At 37.8% G+C, this 21,473-nt stretch overlaps 1 protein-coding gene and 1 long non-coding RNA gene across 2 annotated transcripts in view; both read right to left on the reverse strand.

Moving 5' to 3' along the window:
• The window catches only part of LOC145496263 (uncharacterized), a 427,898-nt gene that overhangs the window by 378,353 nt on the left and 28,072 nt on the right, over positions 1-21,473 (reverse strand). The gene's annotated exons all lie outside the window — the stretch shown is intronic.
• LOC145495784 (uncharacterized) lies at positions 6,430-21,076 on the reverse strand. The gene is made up of 3 exons (XM_081475373.1): positions 21,049-21,076; positions 8,142-8,370; positions 6,430-6,775 (listed from the first exon to the last, which is right to left on the reverse strand). The coding sequence occupies exons 1-3, from the start codon at positions 21,074-21,076 to the stop codon at positions 6,430-6,432; spliced, it is 603 nt and encodes a 200-aa protein (XP_081331499.1).

A 21,473-nucleotide genomic window follows, 5' to 3' on the forward strand; every position in this document is an offset into this window, starting at 1 on the left:
TCTGATATCATCTGATACTGTGGCAACTGTTAAAGCATTATCATTTATACTTTTTTGAGTACTTTTTTTAATTTTTTACTTTAATGTACAAGAGCTTGGCCTTCAGATGGCTTACTCTGGTGACAATGCAGTGTACAAGTATATCAGAAAGATCATGGCCCTACCATTCCTTCCGTGCCAAGAGATCCTGCCGATGTTCGTCCACCTCAAGGCCCAGGCCCAAACAGAGCAGCTGAGGAGTCTTGTCGATTAAATCAGGCGACGATGGATCGAAAGCCAGGTGTTTACTCTGAGAAACTGGTGCGTCTACAAACAGCCCATCCGGACCAATAATGAACTTGAAGGTTGGCATAACGCACTCAATCGCCAAGCGGGGGGACAATGTGGTTTGCCATTGTATTTATTAATCAAGTTGCTTGATAGGGAGGCAAAGCTTACAGCCGTGACAATCAGGCTTGTATCAGACAGTAAACTTAAATGAATTCAACATAGTGTCACTAGGAATATCCAGACTAAGCTATTTGCAAGCTGGGAAAAGTACGAGAACAACGAAAAGACTGCCGCCCAACTACTAAAGACTTGTTCTCGGCTTAACGGACCAGCTCGTGCAAACTAGAACTTCTCTGTAAATAGGATAAATTAATTGGTTTCAAATAAATATAGGTTTCAATCAGGTTTTGTAAATAGGTTTCATAGGATTTTTGTGCTTGTAAATATTTGATACTATATACTGTAATAAAATTGAAGAAGCTAGTCATAAAAGGGGATAAGTGACGATTTTGGTTGCTTTTCTTTTTTTTGCTCCAAATTAGCTGAATTTTTGCATGTGGTCTTCAATGTAATAGAAAGACATGTCCCTGTATTTTTGCCGCTGGTTTTTGCTTCACTTTATACCGACGCCGCTAGGAAAACCGAGTGGTTTTTTGCATACGCAATATCCCGAAAACGAAGCACAGTTTAGCAGAAAAACTATGGGACATTGCTAAACATACCGAAACAAAACTGCATGCGAAATTTGGAGTGTTTTCGACAAAGTTCACTTTTGATTAAAATACCTAATGCCCTTTTCCCGCCAAGGCTGCAAATAAACGAAGCCGGGCCTTTGTTATGATAAACAGAGCCAATCCTTTACTATAATAGCCAAGCCAAGCCTTTGTTATAAGTCGAAGTCTCGCCTCGGTTTATCATAACAAAGCCTCGGCCCGCCACGACCGCAAGGACTTTGATTTCACTTAGAAAGCAGCAAAATGTCAATTTCACGCAACGTATAAGTTCAAAAATGTTAATTTTAGGTCAAAAAAGGTTTAAATGTTGATTTCACGTTAACGCGTGACGGCAAGGAGGTTGATTTCACTTAGAAACCAGCAAAATGTCAATTTCACACAGCGCATAAGCTCAATGATGTTGATTCCAGGTCTAAATACGTTAAAATGTTGATTTCACGTTAACGCGTGACGGCAAGGATGTTGGTTTCACTTAGAAACCAGAAAAATCTCAATTTCACGCAGCACATAAGCTCAATGATGTTGATTCCAGGTCTAAATAGGTCAAAATGTTGATTTCATGTTAACGCGACAGCAAGGATCTTGGTTTCACTTAGAAACAAGCAAAATGTCAATTTCACGCAGCACATAAGCTCAATGATGTTGATTCTAGGTCTAAATAGGTTAAAATGTTGATTTCACGTTAACGCTTGACAGCAAGGATGTTAATTTCACTTAGAAAACAGCAAAATGGTAATTTCACGCACGCATAAGCTCAATGATGTTGATTTCAAGTCTAAATAGGTTAAAATGTTGATTTGACACTAACGCGTGACGGCAAGGATGTTGGTTTCACTTAGAAAACAGCAAAATGGTAGGAGCCCATGATGGGCTCCTGAAAATGGTAATTTCACGCAACGTGTAAGCTCAAAAATATTGATTTCAGGTCAAGAGAGGTGTAAATAAAAATAAAATAAAACAAATAAACATTTCAATAAGCACTTTTCCAAATACGGCAATGTCTTAAATGGCTAAAAAATCACGAGATAAAACATAGTTTTCAACAAACGCGATCATAGCTTTATGTCATGCACCGCCATAACTTCCAAGTTCAAAATGTGCTGGTACCTCTTATGCCCGATGAGGATAACTTTGGTGGCTGTTTAGTTTTGGATTTAACAATTTGATGACTCCAAGTGAAAATGCTCTATATATAGGGCTGACAGATTAACAGATTAACCCTTCTGCGCAACGTACGGGTCTCCATACATCTGCATGTCCCCTGATCTCAGAAGCTCAAAATACTACAATCATGCCGATTTGAAATAAAATCAACGCAAACTACATCACAGATCTGTTAAAATCGATCGCCACTTGCTGGCCATTACTATGTTTAAATCTAGTTACCAGTTCGAGAAACGTCCGCAGCACGTAATCGCAATGCATGCCGGGAAGGGTCTTTACACCTCGTGCGCGGGAAAACATGGCGGTCGATACAAGACAAATTTTATAAGTCTAAAACCAGTTCTTGCTTTCCAAACTTTGACGCTAGCAACGCTTGGCAAATGGGCCACAACTCACCAGAGGGTACTTTTCTTGGGCAAGAACTGCTCTTAGACTTTGCTACCTGGCTCGACCTGACTTCGAACGCCGATAACACGATTACGGTATGTCAGCTGCCTTCGAAGTTTCAGAACACATTTTGATTCTTTAAAACGTGCTGATGACTTATGGGTTTATCAAGGCTTTATGATGCCTCTCAACCACCAGGCAGGCATACAAGGTACTTTAAAACAATGCTAAGATATTAGTTGACAGAGCAGTAAATTTTGTTATTTTTCTGTAAATTTTGTGTCATTTATTTATTAGCTATTCATTTATTTCTCACTCTGTATTTCATGATCTATTCATTTATTTCTCACTCTGTATTTCATGATCTATTCATTTATATCTCACTCTGTATTTCATGATCTATTCATTTTACCGACTGCAACAGCAGCTGCTTAAATTTGAGCTTTCAATTGAGAGCATTTTTACTTTCATTTAATGTTTGAAGGTCATTTTGAAACCTTCTCAGGTTTTCTTTGTCCTGAAATAACTATACAAAAAAAGTGGTTGATTGTTTACATACTCCCTTCTTGAGCATTCTATCACAGGTCTATCAAAACCTAACTATTGGACTGCGTTTTTGGCTGCTGCCAATCATGATTATGACGATAACAAACTAACCTTTCGAAGAGAATGAAATCTACCAATCACAATCCACAGATGTGACCTTTTGAATTTCTGTTCCCTGACAGGTCTGCGAAGATGAGACAGAAACCAGACATGTAACCATTGATTGTGGAGAGTTTGCCTGTAATTGAAAGGTGCAGTTGTTAACAATGCTAGGTGAAAGATAGTGGAATTCAGAGCTATCTCATTTAGATTACTCACCCTATGCCTTAAATATATCTAAATTATGGGTTTCTAATAAACCATTCATGCATATCTGTGTCACTAGAGAAGATATTAGCACTTGCTAGTCAACGATCTTTTAGCCAAGCAGCAATGTAATGTTTTGCATTTAAATCATAAAAGCAGAAAAGTAACTCGCAAACTTACGGCATATAACCGTTCTTCCAGGCCTTCGAAGGTGGTTTTTTTTCTTGTCCTATGACTTTAAACTCTAACTGCTTATTGTGCAACGCTGCTACTGTAGCATTTCTTTAAAATTCTTCTGCACGAAGTTGGATTTGCTAAAGATAAAATGAATCACAGCAGAGAGGCTAACACCAGTTTATAAGGCAAACATCCCCCTGCTATTGACTTCATCAACACTTGACACTTATTAAATATAATTAATTCATCACAAACATAACCCACTTTAATGTACCCCTTCACTGATTCCTTACACTGGTGCAAACTGCACTGTTCAATACAACATTTTCACTCATGACACCAACAGCCACACAAATTTGTGGGACCAAACGAAAGTGCTTACTTAAGAAAACAGTTCAACTCCCACAGGATTGGTTTGGTACACAAACATGGCCACAAACATTGCACCCTTTAGAGGTTCGTGCATGTGCTCAGTCAAGTTCATCTATATAATTAATTGCATAACGAAAGGACAAACATAGCACTACGGAAGTGTGATCATCCAAGCATGCTGCACTTCTTGCACACTTGCATGCCTGTACGCCCATTCTTTTTTCAAGGTACTCATGCCCTGTTTCCATAGGATGAAGAATTTTGCCATTATGCACAGGTTGCATCTCTATGTCACATTTAAATGTAGTCTTACATGGGCCATTATTTTTGGTTGATTATCTATTAAGCCAAAGCTGCAGAAGAAAATTCATACTGCGATCACACAATGATATGGACCATGCTCTATGGAAAAATTTTGTTGTCTACTAAACAAGGTGATGAGCGTAAATCCAGGAAAAGATCAAAGATTTGTACTTTCAAAAGATTTTCAATATTACAGAAATGAAGCATACAGAGACCCAAGGCAAGTGGTAAGAGCCAAAGAATAAGGAAAACCAAAACTTTAATGGAAAAAACCAGCAAGGAAGTTCACTTACTGAATTGCCTGTTATAAGCTAGTGTCAAAATAATGTCTGTAAGTAAATAATCCAAGAATTCAGACTTTCAAGCAATTGCAATAGATACAATAACACGTTGCTTAAAAAATATATTCGAGTTTCAACAATTTGTCGATAAGATTTTGTTCATTCTTGGAAACATTAAACACCAATATGTAATTTTTTTGTTCTGCATAGCAAAGGCGCTTAGTTCACCGTCATTGTCACATTTACCTATTTTCTAAGATTTACTGGCAATATGTCTCTTCCATAGTGAATTTTCTGAGGGAAACAAACTACGCTATCAAATGAGTTTACAATTCTTATCAATCGATGCGTGTCACCTGAGGGTTTTTTTTCACGCAAATACTAATTCTTCACTAAGAGTATGTGAAAAGTTTGTGAAAGGAATTGTGAAATAAATGTTGGAAATATACATGCTTGCTATATTAGATATTCACATGCACATGAAATCTTTGTAACGCATGTGAAAGTATTTGTCTTGCATGTGAACTTTTTTCTATTATGAACTTCGTATAATGCATGTGAAATTTTTTTGCAACCATGTGAAACGATTTTGCCATGCATGTGAATTTTTTTGAAACAATTCGGTCATGAATGAGGTTAAATTTCGATAAACATTTCAAAATAAAAATGAGCGAGAGAAATTTTACACAACGTTTCGATGTCGTCATGACATCTTTATCAAGTGACAAGAAAATAACGGTTCAACAGTGTTATACATGCACTGAGAGGTGTGATTGTTCATTAACATATTTGTTTAAACAAATAGTTTCATGTGGATGGAATCCAATTGCGTGTTCAGGCTAGGTTTCTTCTTTCTAATAAACAGCACTTCGTAAATCAAACAATCCAGTTTTCCGTTGCATTTCTTTAGGACGGAAAAATTATTGGCAAGGTCGTCGATGTTATAAAGGCCGTGATCGTTCTTTAAATGCTTTCCGATTGCAGAGAACCTGTGTTCATCAATACGTTGCCACAAATGCCAGCTGGTATACCCAACATACTCTGCATTGCACAGATCACATTGGTAATTGTACACTACGCATTGTTGATTAATTAGAGGTGGTTTTGGTTCATGCATCTTGAGATCTTCACAGATTTTTCAACTCTTGAATACTGGTTGAAGAGTGTGATCGATTTTCCTACTCAGGTCAGATAGTTGTTTTTTCACTGCATCGGCCGACATTTGATCTTTAAATGGCAATACCACTTGGTGAACAGTATCTTCGTTGACGGGTAGTTGAGGTGGCACAAGAGGATCTTTGATCATCATTGAGGTGACAAAGTGAGAAATGATGGAGTTAATTAGGCTTTCAGGGTACTTGAGGTTTGTAAACATCAGCTTCAGGCAATCACGTTCAGTCACGAAAGACTCCCATGTGGATGACAGGTGAAAAGCACGGTTTAACATGGTGTTAATGAGCGATTTCTTGTACCTTTTGTCCACATGGCTTTGGTGATGGAGTAGTAGGCCGGTATTTGTTGGCTTGCGGTAAACACTGGTTTCCAGTTTGTGACCTTTCTTAAGTATTTCCATACCAATTAAATGGTAGCTTGTTGACGGAAGCTAGTTCCATTGTGAAATTTATGGATGGATGACAATTGTTAAGTGTTGTTAAAAAGGCTTCTGCTGCTGGCACATCCTTCATCGTGGCAAGTATGTCATCAACATACCGCCTATAAAACTCTGGGAGCTTGTTGTCATGTTCTAATTTCTCTTCGATGGAGCAGAGAAATGCGTTTGCCATAAGGGGTCCCAAAGGTGAGCCCATTGCCACTCTGTCTGTTCATAAAGCTTGCCATCGAACTGGGACAATTGGTTCTTAGTTGCTACTTCTAGAAGTTGAATCAGGTCAGGCTGAGTGATGTTTAACTTGTGTTTTGTTAAACCAGTTGTTTACGAACACTTTTTCGGCGATCATTTCGATAGTTTCCTTAAGTGGTACATTAGTAAACAAAGACATGACATCATAGGATACCAAAATGTCGTTTTCGTCGACTTTTAGGTCTTGAATCTCTTCTGCAGAAGCAAACATATCAGAAATCGTGTAGCGATTAACTGACAGCGGCTTCAGTTTTTCATCAAGCCACTTGGCGAGGGCATAGTTGTAGGTGCCCGTGGCAGACAAGATTGGTCTCATTGATAACTTCTGTGTGTGTCTTTGGAAGACCATAAAGGTGGGTAAGGCATGAGCCTTTCTGACAAACGGAATCGGTAATCTCCTTTGGCAGAATCTTACGAACCACAGAATCGAGGTGTGTCTACTTCTGCAACAGGGGGTGGTAATGTTTCAATGACCGGCCTTTCATTTTTGGTCTCTGCAAGCTGACAGGAACGAGTTTAGATGTATCGTTTATAGATGCCTGACCCAGAAGGCTAACATAATCAGATTTGTTCATAAAGACTACACCAGTACCTTTATCTGGCTTCGTTACGACGATGTTATCTAGTTGTTTCAGCTGCTTTATGACCCTTTGCAGTGTTTTCAGTGGCTTCGGTGATTTGCACTCGAAAGAAATGCAACGCAAAACTAGATTGTGTGATTTACGAAATGCTGTTCATTAGAAAGAAGAAACCTAGCCTGAATACGCAATCAGATTCCATCTGCGCAAAACTTTAAACAAATAAGTTAATGAACAATCACACCTCTCACAGCATATATAACACTGTTGAACCGTTATTTTCTTGTCACTTGATAATGATGTCATGATGACATCAAAACGTTGTGTAAAATTTCTATCGCTCATTTTTATTTTGAAATTCAGTCATGCATGTGAACTTCATGAAGGGGTTTCCATCCCTCTACACAGTACGGCAAATACACACCGGCATTTTGGACATTAAGACCACAACTTCCACAAGAATTCAGTTTCAACTGGTCATCAATCATGACTTTGTACTTTTTACTAAATCCTTCTCACGATAAAATGTGATAGTCAAAGGAGTAAAATTCCTTGGGATAACCATGCATGTAGTATCGATGATGTAATCATGTACGGCCAAAATGAATTACGAGGTGATCAAAAGCACATGGTCAAGTGTCGAGTTGAAACTGTATTGCATGCACTTATTTTGGTTAAATCTAGATGTTTCACTGACCATGAAACACTACAATTGGGGACAAGAATAAAGTGATACGAAGACACGTTTGAAGGAAAGTTATGGTGACAAATGACAAACTTTGTGGAATTAAGCCATCTGATCGTCAAGGAGATAGCATGAATGTGGGGCCAACATGGCAGTGATGGTAAAAGGCATTTCAATTTTATGTGGATGGTCGTGGGATCACAGCAGCTGCTCGAAGGCGTTACTTTTACGTTGTGCAGGAATGGAAGTCCAAGAAATCTTTGAGACCCTAATGGATCCGGGTGTACCTTAAGGGGAAGACCACGACGTATACAAGACGCGCAAACCTTAGAGAGATTTACATGGGGCAGTGCCAAATTTTCATTCTTTTTTCAAGGTACTCATGCCCTGTTTCCATAGGATGAAGAATTTTCCATTAAGCACAGGTTGCATCTCTTTGTCACATTTAAATATAGTCTTACATGGGCCATTATTTACTTGGTCACTACAAATTCTGTTTTGGTGTCCCTTAGGGACAAGATGTGTTTGCTCAACATGGCTGCATTCCATTTACTCTCATCTCTAAATAAGACCTGTGCTTGCAGAATCTTGTGAATTGATTCGCGGTCAGTCCCCTTTCCATTGACGTTTTCAAATGTGGCTTGGTAGTCACGATTCAGGCATGCCGCACCTAATGGGCACCAGGATTTGTCTCTACAATAGAGTCCTAAGGTGATGACATCACAAAAATAAAAGTTTTGAAATTATGGGACATGATGTCATACTCTTATAGAGGATCCTAAAAGATGCCCTCATCCCAAAAATTAGCTCTGAATTGCAATTCCTGATAGAGATATAAGGGATCAAAGTTTGATAGCATCCCATACAAACCCTTCAAAATTTGGTTCAATTCCTTCAGTTTAGAACCGACTCAAAATTAGAGAGATTTAGATGGGGCAGTACCAAATTTTCATCCTTTATATTTTGGCTGGGAATTACAATTAAGAGGTAATTTTTGGCAAACACCCTTTTTTAAGGATGCTCTATTCGAAAATGGTGCCAAATCCCATAATTTCTCAAATTAATTTTTTTGTGATGTCACACTTTAGGACTCTATTACATGATCTATCTTGCGGTCATGAATTATCCTATTGGGTAGACTTGCAGTGGACGCTGATTTTTCTTTCTAAATTTGGCATGGAGAATGTATCTTCCACAGGAGAGAAAGTTTAATTTTTTCAGTTTTTCCCCATTCGCCTTGGAGGGGAAAACAGACGAAGGAAAGGAGTTCATGTTGGGAAACTAGAAGTTCCCTAAATTTCAGGCTGGAATATCTTAGAAAATCATTGAATGGAAGAGCTTATGTCAGTACCTTTCCCAAGGTAGAGAAAAGATCCTCCTCCCAGATATCAACCTGACAAGTTCAGCTCGATATCTGGGCTAGAAATCAACAATTCTAAAACACAAGCAATGTGGCTTGGACGCTGGAGAGACGCACAAACCTTTTAACTTTAGATGGCCGAAAGAATCCATCTGCACTCTTGGCATATATTTCTCCTATAGCACTGAACATGCAGACAAACTAAAATTTCAGGAAAAGATTACAATTCTAGAAAAAACTCTCAATGGCTGGAAATGGAGGAAACTCACTCCACTGGGAAGGTTCAATGTTGTTAAGACTTCAGGTTTGTCTAAGCTCATTTACAATGTGTCTGTTCTTACTATTCCCAAGCATTTTGTGAAAGAAATAAACAGGATATCATTCAATTATACATGGGAAGGTAAACCAGCAAAAGTCGAAATTACCATTATTAGAGAAAATAAACTTGGAAGTCTTAAACTGCTAGACTTTGAAAAAAGCCTTATAATCAAATTACTATGTGCATGAATTGTCAAAAACGTTACCAGACCACAAATAGATTTCTCAGTCAGTGATGTTGCTTCTCAAATTTTACACCCAAGTAACAGACAACCAGATATATGTTTAAACAGCATGCAATGAGCAGATGACAACACGGCAAATTTCCACTATTCATAACATGCAGGTGAAATGTGTGTTAAGTAGCATATGAAATTTGTACAGCATATCACTAAAAATTTTCCTGTATAGCACAGGTGAAATGTGTGTAAAGTAGCTGTGACAATTCTTTCACCATTCATTGAGAGTTTATTGGTGAAATTTTTGAAAGATGACACCAACTGATGTTTTTTCTTCATCTATTTTTGTTTTTCCCACAACTGGCATTTGTCCATAGTCAGTCAGAGCAGAAAATGGCATAAACTCAACTCAAATAGATATCAATTCTATAACCTTTGTTTACCAGCGTTTTGTTTTTGAAAATGAGCTCACCATTCAGCTCATTAATAATTTCCTCTTTGAAGGCGAACTTGTTTTTCAGTTGGTGTAGTTTTTGTCGAGGTCATCCACAACTTTATCAAAGAAAAAAGAAAATTATGTCTTTCAAACCAAATAATTTTTAAAATAAACTTCCCATCTCTACTTGTCTGTCTTTACCCAATTGTGCAATAAAGTGAGAATATTCACACACTGGTGGATGATGTGGATCACAGGAACACTTGTGTTGGAGATTTTGTCCATTTCTTCAAACCAATGATTTTTCCAACCCTCCAAAATAAACCAAACCTGAATTACCATGGTTTCCCATTGGATCACAGCTGCTCACAGCCAGGTTAGCCTTAAGTTTGACTTGAGGAAACTTTCAAATTATAATATTTTTAGTAATATTCTGGATAATGTAAATCAAGAGGTAAATGTAAACAAATACAATTTTGCATTAAGAACCAGTTATTGTATCCAATTTATCAATCCATCGCCAACCAGTTACAGAAAAATAACCAAACTTTTCATGGCATTAAAACAAAACTTCAACCACATTTTGGAATCATTAAAAACAATGTCATGAGAATGGTGCTTATCTAGCAGTCTATTCACTACAACAGACAGCAAAATTGAAACTTGTTAGTTGTTTGTCTTTAGCCATTGGTACAATAAAGTGAGAATATTCAAACACTTGTGTTGGAGACCTCATGCGTTTCTTCAAACCAATGAATTTTCGAACCCTCCAAAACAAACCAAAAACGCTTTTTATTCCAGGCTTGGCTTGTAAAGGGGCTCCACAAAAAATTAGCCTGACAGCCACTGCACCTAACAGCTATTCCATCTTCCACACCAGCAAGTCACTACAGCCTACACAAGTTCTCTCTTTTTTCTTTGCGCAATTGCCTGTCCATAGGAAGTTGTTGGCTTTTTCAGCCATACCAGGCTATTCTTCACAGCCACATTCACATCAATGCTCTTTCTTTATTGAAATAAGACCCATAGACAAACAGTAATTTTGTTACTCAATTACTTGCAATTTTTTTTTCAGATAAAGAAACTCTTTTACCATTTTTTATAACTATTCAAATAGAAATCGCTCTTTCACATACGCACAAAATGCTCATGTAAAAGATCAGCAAAAAACGTTTCAAGTAGCACTATAGAGGTAGAGCTTGTAGAGCCCAGGATTATAGCCCAGCCACCATCTGAATGCTGTTCCATCCTCCTCACCAGCCACCATCACTGGTACCCAAAAAAGTTGTCTGCACCTTTACATGAAATGGACTAAAATAACATCAGACTTTCGAAATGTGTTATGATATTAAGAGAGCAATTCCAATTAAGCAGTACTCATTAATGTTAAAAAGCTATAAAAAAAATGTTGTTACCAATATACATAACTAAAAGTTGTTAATTTCTATTGAGTTGATTTTGTCAGCTTCATCTATGTTATGCAATGTCATAGAGAAACAAAGGGAGTGACAAGTTAACAGAGGCTAGATTTGTGTTAACTTAACAGCATTTTTTCGGTTTTTGCTACCAGAAGGCAAAACGATATTTGTTTTAAACTATTGTATAAATATTTTGGCTTGCTTGTTTATAAATTAATTCCACAAACAGTGCATCTGCAGCTTGCCTGCCTTAGGTTAACACAACACAAGATGGGAGTTTGTACTCAATTGCATGCATGTATTGAAGCACATGGTTCACAAAAGTAAACACTGGTGCTGTAGGTTCACAAATTAATCATAGAAATCACTTCAACGCATAAACAAACTCTCACAAGCGCATGGCAAGTAGTCTATACATTGCATCAGGTGCACAATGAGTGCAACAAAAATACGTAGGCACAGCCAGCATTAGACTAGGAAAGACACATTTAATAGACTACAATAAGATCAGACTTAAGGAATGTGTTATGATATCCAAAGTATAATTTTCAGTAATACTACACACTACTAAAATGTTCAAAAACTAATAACTTGTTGTCAACAATGTAATACACATCGATTCAGTTTATTTTGTCTTTCAGATGGCGTACAAATGTCCAAATTGCCCGCACAAGTGCAAGCAGCCAACAGAATTAACGAGACAAGTGACGACCCATACCGGTAAGCAGCCTTTTTCCCGTGAATGTGGGAAAAAGGTTTGCTCGCCAGTATCACTTGACCCAGCATACACCAACTCATCCAAAAACTGAGTATTTAAATATAGTTTGGCATTAATCACCAGTTATTATATCCAATCTACACGTATTAATCCATTGATCTGTGGATCATCAATTGTTCACGGAGAATAACTAAAATTTTCATGGCTTCAAAACACCAGTAACCTCCAAACAAATTTTGATGTTATCTGAAGCAATGTCAGGAGAAGGATGCTTATCTGACAGTCCATTTACTATAATGGGTAGTGCAAAAAGTATAAATTGAAAGAGAGATTTTGAGATTTACTCAAAATCAAACAAAGGATTTTTTATTCTTGTATACATTCTACTTGCTGTACATCATATTTTGAGATAGTGGTATTGGCTGTTCTTATCAATTTCATACCTGGTCAGCACAAATTCACACTTTACTGATTTTCAATTAGTCTGGTTGTTAGTCTTTACCCATACCATTTGTGCCCTCAAGAGAGAATGAGCATTGCCAGCCAGTCTGACACCTTTTTTCACCATCCATGTTATTTTTAGTGTGAATCAAGCAAACATAAGTTTTGCAGAGGTCACCCTATTCTTCAAACTAACAAACTGTTCAACATTTGCAAACAAACCAGTGAACTGTTCCACACTTCAAAGCAAACCAAAGCTTTTTCTTTTTAATTTGTATGTTCAGTCGCATGTAAAAAAAAATTAGAATTAACTATTGTTGGTAATTGCAAAGTCGCCTCAACTAGCGTGGCGGAAAAAACAGGTCATGTGACTTAAGTTTTAAAAGGAAAAATTTATCATGTAACGGTATTCAAAGCCAAGTCATCAACAGTCGTAAACATAAACATCAAGATAGCGATCAAAGGGATCTGACACTCAGGAACACAAACTGTAAGTTTCGAAATAGTTTGTCACTTCGATTTAGATTGTAGTAAATAGTAATTTATCTCGTAATTATTTCAATTTCAGTTGACTACGATGTAACCACGGACACAACGAGCCATGTAAACTCTAGTTTAAATAAATCTGACAGCTTTTGATCCCTGGTGGACTAATCTTCAAAATAAGTAGTACCTTCAACCATAGGAGTGAATAACTTTTCTTCCAGGGTTGTATTGGGGGCTCCACAGGACTAAGCCTGACAGCCATCTTCCAGCCATTCTTACTCTCTACACAAGCCATTGTAACTGGTGCCCAAACTAGTTCATACATTACTTCCCAGAGGTATTACCTCGTCTGTTATGCCACAGTATTTTTACCGAGGCAGTGAGGCCTGGGTTTAAATTTTGGCTGTTTTTTTTTCCACGTTCAGTCACAAGTCGTCGTCTGGTCTCTAAAACGCGTGCGTCACCTGTGCATGCGCACAGCACATGGAATTTACAGAAGTTGTCGTCATGAAAAGTTTGCACGGATTCCATGATTTCTAGCGCGATGAAATCACATACAAATGAACACACCGTTCGAGGTAGACCAACACTAAAGGACATTAAGCGTTTTCAAAACAGGTCGGTCTGCAAGCCTTATGAGAGATCAATTTAGGAGTGAACATTTTGAATGAATTTATTAAGAATAATGTTATACCAAAGGAGCCATCAACCATGGCTATCAACTCTTCAACTTGATAAAAAGCTTCTTCAGAAGTGTCATTGTATTTTCAGACATGATCGTGAACCAAGCAGAATCCCAGCATGAACTCAAGAACGTCTAAGCAACAAGAGCAGAAAGGTTAGAGAATTTGTTTACGAATGTTCAAGTACACCTAAGTAAAACGCTCTGAGAAACTTTGTAAAGTATAATAAAGATAAGATCTCGAACTGAGCGATATTCTCTTGTTATTCTCTTGTAACAGAGTTATGTGTCTTTACAAGAATGAAACTCATGTAGCAAATTATTGTACATTTAAGCTGAAAGAAACTAATGTACGTTGACCCCAGCAAAACAATTCTTGGCTTGAACTGTCACACAATCCTGACGCAATAAAATTTATTCGAAAACCATTTAGTGGATAAAATCTTTGAACAACTTTAAAAGCACTATTAGAAAGTTTGACATTAGCTCTCTGCTGGACGACGGATGTATGTGTTGTTCTTGCTGTTCATCTATGTAGTTAGTTGTTAAATAACTATTAGGTGATAATATTATGATAGTATTTATCAACAAATTAGTTTTTTTTTATTAAATTTTAATATTTTCTTAATTTTACTAAGTCCTAGGTGAATACATCTTACTTTATATCTTAGTCTCCCCAATTAGTAGAGCACTTGTGCTCAGCTATTAACACTGAGACTTAAATAAAGTTGTCATTCATTCATTCATTCAATCAAGAAATTGTCAGGTTATAGGAGATTACTGTGCGTTTTCTCAAGCTCAGATATTTGTCGCAATATTTTGCACAAATTTACAGGGACCAGTATGGAGCTGCCATGTTGGTGTGTACCTCCGCGATATGCCAACATTGCGGCCAGAAAATAATGTAAACATCTGGAACTAACTTTGGCTATCTAGGCAATTGATTACCTGTGCTGAACAAACAAGCATTTACATAAGCACTTTTCTTAAAACTTTAACTTCTGAATGGGCTAAAACTCACGAGATAAGTATATGATTTCGACAAACACATTTGTAAGTCTATGTCACGCACCGCCATAACTATAAAAAATTCAAAATGTCTTGCTTGCTTGAGAAACGCAAATAACGACAAAGGCTAAGGAAAATAGACTGAAACGTTTATAGGCTGATATAAAGACCTTGACTCATTTCACAGCCTGAAGACCTCCAAACAAGTAATAAGCTATTAATCGATTCCAAGAAATGCAATCAAAAGCAGAATAGCTTAAGCACATCAACTTGATTGAATTTCGTACAACTTCAAATGCAGAACATTTAGCAAATTGCAATATGCAACAGCTGCCTGGGTATACGCAGCAAAGCGTCTAGTTTCAATTGCGGTCGCACTCCTCTTCACCACAGTGCTACATATTTTCACCTGCGGTGGACGCGAGGTGGGAGCACACAGCAAAGACAAGGTTTTGCCACAACTTGATGGGTCCATAGTTTCAGGTGGTACCATAGTATTTTACCCAAAACGTCCACACAAAAAGGCTTTTAGACAGTGACAACAAAATTTTAATTCTTATCATTATCATGCCTGACTACAACTATGGTATTTTTAAAGGAAACATGGTTTGCAGAGCTCATGCATTTCTAAAAGCCAAGACATAGTCCAACACATTAAATGACAACGTACTATTAAAGATTAAAGATTAAAGATTAAACACTCTCAAACAAACCGACTGATATTGTCACCAATTCACATCGATAAAAGTTATTTTTGTTTCAGATGATGCACTTGTACCAATGTTGGTTCTGCTAAAAAAGATTCATGCGCCCTGACAAGCTGCAGAAGCACATGAGCACCCATACCACGAGCAGCCTTTACCATGCAAGGAATGTGGGAGAAGATTTGCTTGATAGCATCCTTTCATGCGACATGCACAAGTTCATGCCACACGTGATTAGCAGTTAATTATAATTTAGCATTAACCACTAGTTCTATATTTTCTCTGCTTCAAAACAACCTCCAATCACAATTTTATATTATTTCAAGCAATGTCATGATCATGGGAATGTTGTTTATCTAGCAGTTCATTTTCTGTAATAGGTAGTTGAAAAAGTATAATTTAAAAGGTTTTGTGATATACTTGAGAGCAAACATAATTTTTTTCACTCTTGTATACTTTACATTCTGTTCTTCATACTTTGACACCTTGGTATTAGCCTTTTTATATATCACATACCTGGAAAGGACAAATTTCCCCGTTACTGATTTTTAATTAGTTTGGTTCTCGCTTTCATGAAACTATTGTTTGCTTGCAAAAGTATATATGCAGCAGATCACATGTAGTATCAATAAAAAACGGAGATGAAGTCACTGGAAACATCGCGGGATGAAACCTTGAAGCGACTTGCTGAACTGTGTGGTCACCAAAATAAATTAAGGACGGCTAAATCAAGGCAGCAAACAGAACTGGATGAACTTAACATCGGCACAGCTCAAGGAGAACAAGAAGATCTTTTAGATCTTATAACCAGGCTTTTAAAATTTAACTGTTTCCTTAGCACTACAGTCGCAACGCAGTGCACATTCCAAAGCAGTGTTTCCACCAGAGTGCACCACTGCGGGAATCCCGCATTGCAATCAGAGATGGCCCCCAGAAAAATGAAATGGCCCATTTGGCCCTTTCCTTTTAAAGACTACAAGCTTAACCGGGTGTAGTCTTTTAAAAGCTATCCCAGGGCTCGAAATTGCGACCGATACGGTCACCAATGTAACTAACATTTCATCCTTGGCGACCAAAATTCGGCAAAAATTCTGGTTTAGTCACCATAATGGCAACTACATTTCTCTGTGTTGACAATCAATCTAGTTATTTTGTCACACATTGTCCTTCTAGATAATCATATTGAAAGATCTTTGCTTCTAAAACATTTAACATAAGAAAAGAAGTCAATCCATTCTTTTGCTTTGCTGTATTATCTCACATCGGAAAACTTCCAAGTTTGATATTGCCCTATAATGCATTGCAAACCCTTGATCATTGACTATGTCATGTATGCCTAAGAATTGTTCTCTTGTAATGCACGGATCATACTAGTATCTGATTCAAAAGAAATTTATTGAGTAGAAACACTTCAAAAGGCACTTACTATTAAATTTTATGCTAGATCTTAATAAACTGCTTTATTTTCCTTGGTACCCTGACACATTTTTTTTTCTCTAGCTTTCAATTTATTGGCCCCTTTCCTTAAAAACTGGCCCCTAAAAAAGGTCTTCAGGGGCCACTTTGGCCCTCAAGAAAAATTTTCTGACTGAAACACTGCAAAGCAGTCCTTGATGATTCATTGATTACTGTAGACACCACATCACTTGATCAATACAAACTGTATTATTGCACCATTAAATATTTTGTGAAATCTATGATGACGTAATGGTCTTAATCTGCAACTTTCTTCAGGATATGTATAGGCATGAATGACATGAACGATTCGATAGTATCACTATTAACAGCTTTCTTGCTTAAAAGTCATGATTAAATTTAATTGGTTTTTCCACGAGTAAAGGGCTAACAAAGTAGTCATGCAACTCACATAATTCAAGAATTACGCTATCCACTGCTATCTTTAGTACGGTGGTTATTTCCCTACCAATGATGTAATCCTTGCACATTCTGACACGTTCTTTGCTCGCTTGCAAATATTTAATTTTTTTTCCGATCTCTGAACACACTTCCATAAAACAGCAAGACAATTCACTTCTCTTGTCTAAAAACACAAAAATACTTGGGAAATTATGGTTAGATCAATGACTGTTGCTCCTGGCAAAATAAAAGTTCAAAACAAGCATGTTATTCAACACGCTGCACAAGAGAAAGTTGCAACATCGACACATTCCATGGATGACGTAATTGCTTTTTATGTGTTCAATACTTGTTTGGAATCAAGCGCTTCAACAACACAAAAAGGCAATATGTTTGGTACCAAATAAAGAGTAAAATAATCAAAGACCCGCTGAGGATTTGGCCGAGAGGAAGTCTGGGTCTGGTCACATGCAGATAAAAAGCCAGATACAAGCAGTCCAGACAAATTGACAAAGTCCAGCAAGAAACATGTATGGAATTGGCCAGCAGACTGCATAGACCAGAGCCTTAATCAAGGTGAAAAATGCACTCTCGATCTCACAATGTAACATGCTACAGGAGAAATTTGCTATGCCCAGCCTGACTGCCATGTACTAAAACAGTGTGGAAATTGAAGTAGTTTGCATTCCTGGAAAGAGAAGAAAGGTTTCAAACAGTACTGCAGTCCACCATTCCATATCCACCATATCCACCATTATCAAGTTTTTTAACAAAAGTTAACTAGAAACGCAAACTTTTGGTGTGCAAGCCTCACTTTCTTTTAGCACAAACAGTCCTGAAACCCATGGTATCATAAATTCAAAAGTAAAATGCAGAGATACAACTTCTCCAACAGGCCTTTAGTATTCGCAAAAAGGTGCTAACTTGTGAGAATCATTACAGCCTTGTTGCATGCAGATTACAAAGAAAATCTAGTGACTAGATTTTCTACAAACAAAACCGATTTTAAAGGCCTGTTTATATTTATTCATGTTCCCATGGCAACGGCACATACGTCAGCTTAACCATCAAAAAACCAAAGTTTGTGTTGTTAACTTGCTTGCTGCCATTTTTGGCAACCAACGGATCAAGGGTTTTAGAGAAAAAGGTGAGTGAAACTCATGTATCAAAAACTGTGTTCAGCCACCTTAACCTGTTGTATAAATATTTTGGCTTAGTTGTTTATAAATTAATTCCACAAACAGTGCATGTGCAGCTGGCCTGCCTTTGGTTAACACAACACAAGAGGCAAGATGGGGGTTTGTACTCAACTGCATGCATGTATTCAAGCACATATTTCATAACAGTAAACACTGGTGCAGCAGGCTCAAAAATGAATCATAGAAATCACTTTAACCCATTAACAAACTCTTGCAAGGGCATGGCATGTAGTCCATGCATTGCATCATGTGCACAATGGTAAAGTTTGCATGCAAGCCAAGTGGCCCATCAGGCCGGAGCTTATCCCGGTTTCTGTAGCATGAAGCAACTAGGATTATTTCTACTCCCCCCTGGATGGGCTGCTAGTCCATCGCAGGGTTACCCCCAGCATTAAGTTCGTCGGTACCCATTTATACACCTGGGTGGAGAGAGGCACTGGAGAGTAAAGTGTCTTGCCCAAGAACACAACACAATGTCCCCGGCCAGGACTTGAACCCAGACCGCTCAATCCAGAGATGAGCGCACCAACCATGAGGCCACTGCGCCTCCCATACGTGCACAATGAGTGCACCAGAAATATGTAGGCACAGCCAGCATTAGACTAGGAAAAAAACATTTAATAAACTACAATAAGATCAGACTTAAGGAATGTGTTATGATATTAAAAGTATACATTTCAATAATATTTAGCTCTACTAAAACCTTCAAAAACTCAGAAATTGTTGTCACCAATATAATAGACATCAATTCATTTTCCCATTTTGTCTTTTAGATGGTGTACAGATTTCCAAATTGCCCACGCAAGTACAAGTGACCAACAGAATTAGCGAGGCACATGAGGACCCATATCAGCAAGCAGCCATTTTCCTGTGAAGAATGCGGAAAAAAGGTTTGCTCGCCAGTATTTTTGTGCACTCAGCCAGTCTGACACCTTTTTTACCATCCATGTTATTTTTAGTATGAATCAAACGAACATCAGTTTTGCAGAACTTACGCTATTCTTCAAACCAAAGAATTGTTCAACATTTGCAAACAAACCAGTGAACTGCTCGACACTCCAAAGCAAACCAAAGCTTCTTCTTCTTTTCCAGGGCTGTACTGGGGGCTCCATTCTACTCTCTAAACAAGCCACTGTCACTGGTGCTCAAACTAGTTCTGTCTCCCCCCTTTCCACACATTCTTGTTCACGCAAAGTCCGACTCCTTGTTGGTTTTTTCAATGGCACAAGGTTACCCCTCACAACAGGGTTTTTTTTTTTTGAACCAAGACCAATAAACTAACTGCAGATGACTAAATACAGGTGAGACTCCCTCACTTGCAATCTTTTCAACAGATAAAGATACTCTCACCTTGTTTTAAAGACTGTTTAAATAAAAATCTCTTTTTCAAATGCCCCCGTGAAGAATGAACGAAAAGGCTTGAAATTATGTGGGCATTGGCAGCCAGTCTGATACATTCTTTTTATCACCCTCTGACATGGTGATGATAATGATATTTTTGGTGTGAATCAAGGAAACACATGTTTTGCAGAACTCATGCATTTCTATAAACCAAAAAATTGTCCAACACTCCCAAACAAACCAACTGATGTTGTCCCCAATTAAAATCAATAACAGTTATTTTTGTTTCAGATGATGCACCTGTACAAAAATGTGGGTCCTGCTCAAAAAGATCCATGCACCCTGCCGAGCTGCAGAGGCGCATGAGGACCCATACCAGGAACAGCCTTTTCCCTGCGAGAACTGTGGGAGAAGATTTGCTCAGCAGCATGTTTAAATGCAACATGTACAAGTTCATCCCAAACCTGATTAGCAGTTAACTAAAATTTGCCATGAACCACTAGTTATGATATCCAACAGAATTTTATCTGCTTCGAAACACAATTTTAGATTATTTGAAGCAATGTCATGATCATGTTTATCTGGCCATTCATTTACTATAATAGGTAGTTGAAAAAGCATAATTTAAAAGGTCTTGTGATATTCTTGAAAGCAAAGGTAATTTTTTTCTTCTCTAGTATATTTCACACTCTGTTCATCATACTTTGAGACCTTGGTATCAGCCTTTTTATATATTACATACCATATATCATATGGCTGATAATGTGGATCATACTAACACTTGTGCTGAAGACCTTGTGCATTTCTTCAAACCAATGAATTTTCCAACCCTCCAAAACAAACCAAAGCTGTATTACCACGCTTTCCCCACTGGATCACAGCTGCTCGCAGCCAGGTTAGCCCTAACTCAATTTTTAGCTCTACCTCAACTGACGCAGAAAAATCTAGTATCTGGCACTGGATTAAGTACCATATCATTAAAGATTCTTATTTCAAATGGTGAATCACTTCCTGGAATGGTTAATGCTGCATTACCATGCTTTCCCCATTGGCTCACAGCTGCTCGTAGCCAGGTTAGCCTTAACTTTGACTTGCCGCACCGGCATCTCACAACCGTAAAAAGAACTCAATGTTCCGAACCTGTAGCTTAATTTTTGACACAATAGAACAATTTTTCATACCAAACAACTGGTGAATTCAAAACATACATTGCCTGCACCGTAAATAAGTAACATACCAGCTGCCAAGTCATCACTAGTAACCATGTTGATGTCTCATCCAAAAAAAGACTTTCTAGCCATCAATATTGTGTCCCATTTGGTAAGCCACAACAACAACAAACTGCAAACAACAGTGTACAGAAAACCAACCCATACCGACAGATTACTTGATGAATCATACTACAACCTGACTTGACACAAAGCCACGACTATTAAGACTTTGACAAGACAAGTGCAACTAGTTTGTGACACACCGGACAGCTTACGTGAACCAAAACAGATACCTTGAACGTGTTTTTCACAAAAACAACTACAACGCTGACTTTATTAGACGAAACATTTACCGACTTACTAAAGCTGACACAACGAACAGGAACCCAACTCCTGTTACCACAGTGACTAAACATGTATCTTACATCAAGCGCACTTCCAAGACCACCTC

This window comes from Orbicella franksi, chromosome 8 (assembly GCF_964199315.1).
Source record: "Orbicella franksi chromosome 8, jaOrbFran1.1, whole genome shotgun sequence".
NCBI lineage: Eukaryota > Metazoa > Cnidaria > Anthozoa > Scleractinia > Merulinidae > Orbicella > Orbicella franksi.

Bases quoted from the DNA above. Each gene is read 5' to 3' on its own strand.
- LOC145495784 (XM_081475373.1), bottom strand. From the start codon at position 21,076: ATGGTTACTAGTGATGACTTGGCAGCTG. The intron at 8,371-21,048 runs GTATGTTACTTA...TCATCACCTTAG, and splicing joins TAGTGATGACTTGGCAGCTG to GACTCTATTGTAGAGACAAA. The intron at 6,776-8,141 runs GTAAATAATGGC...TCCGTTTGTCAG, and splicing joins ACAGAATTTGTAGTGACCAA to AAAGGCTCATGCCTTACCCA.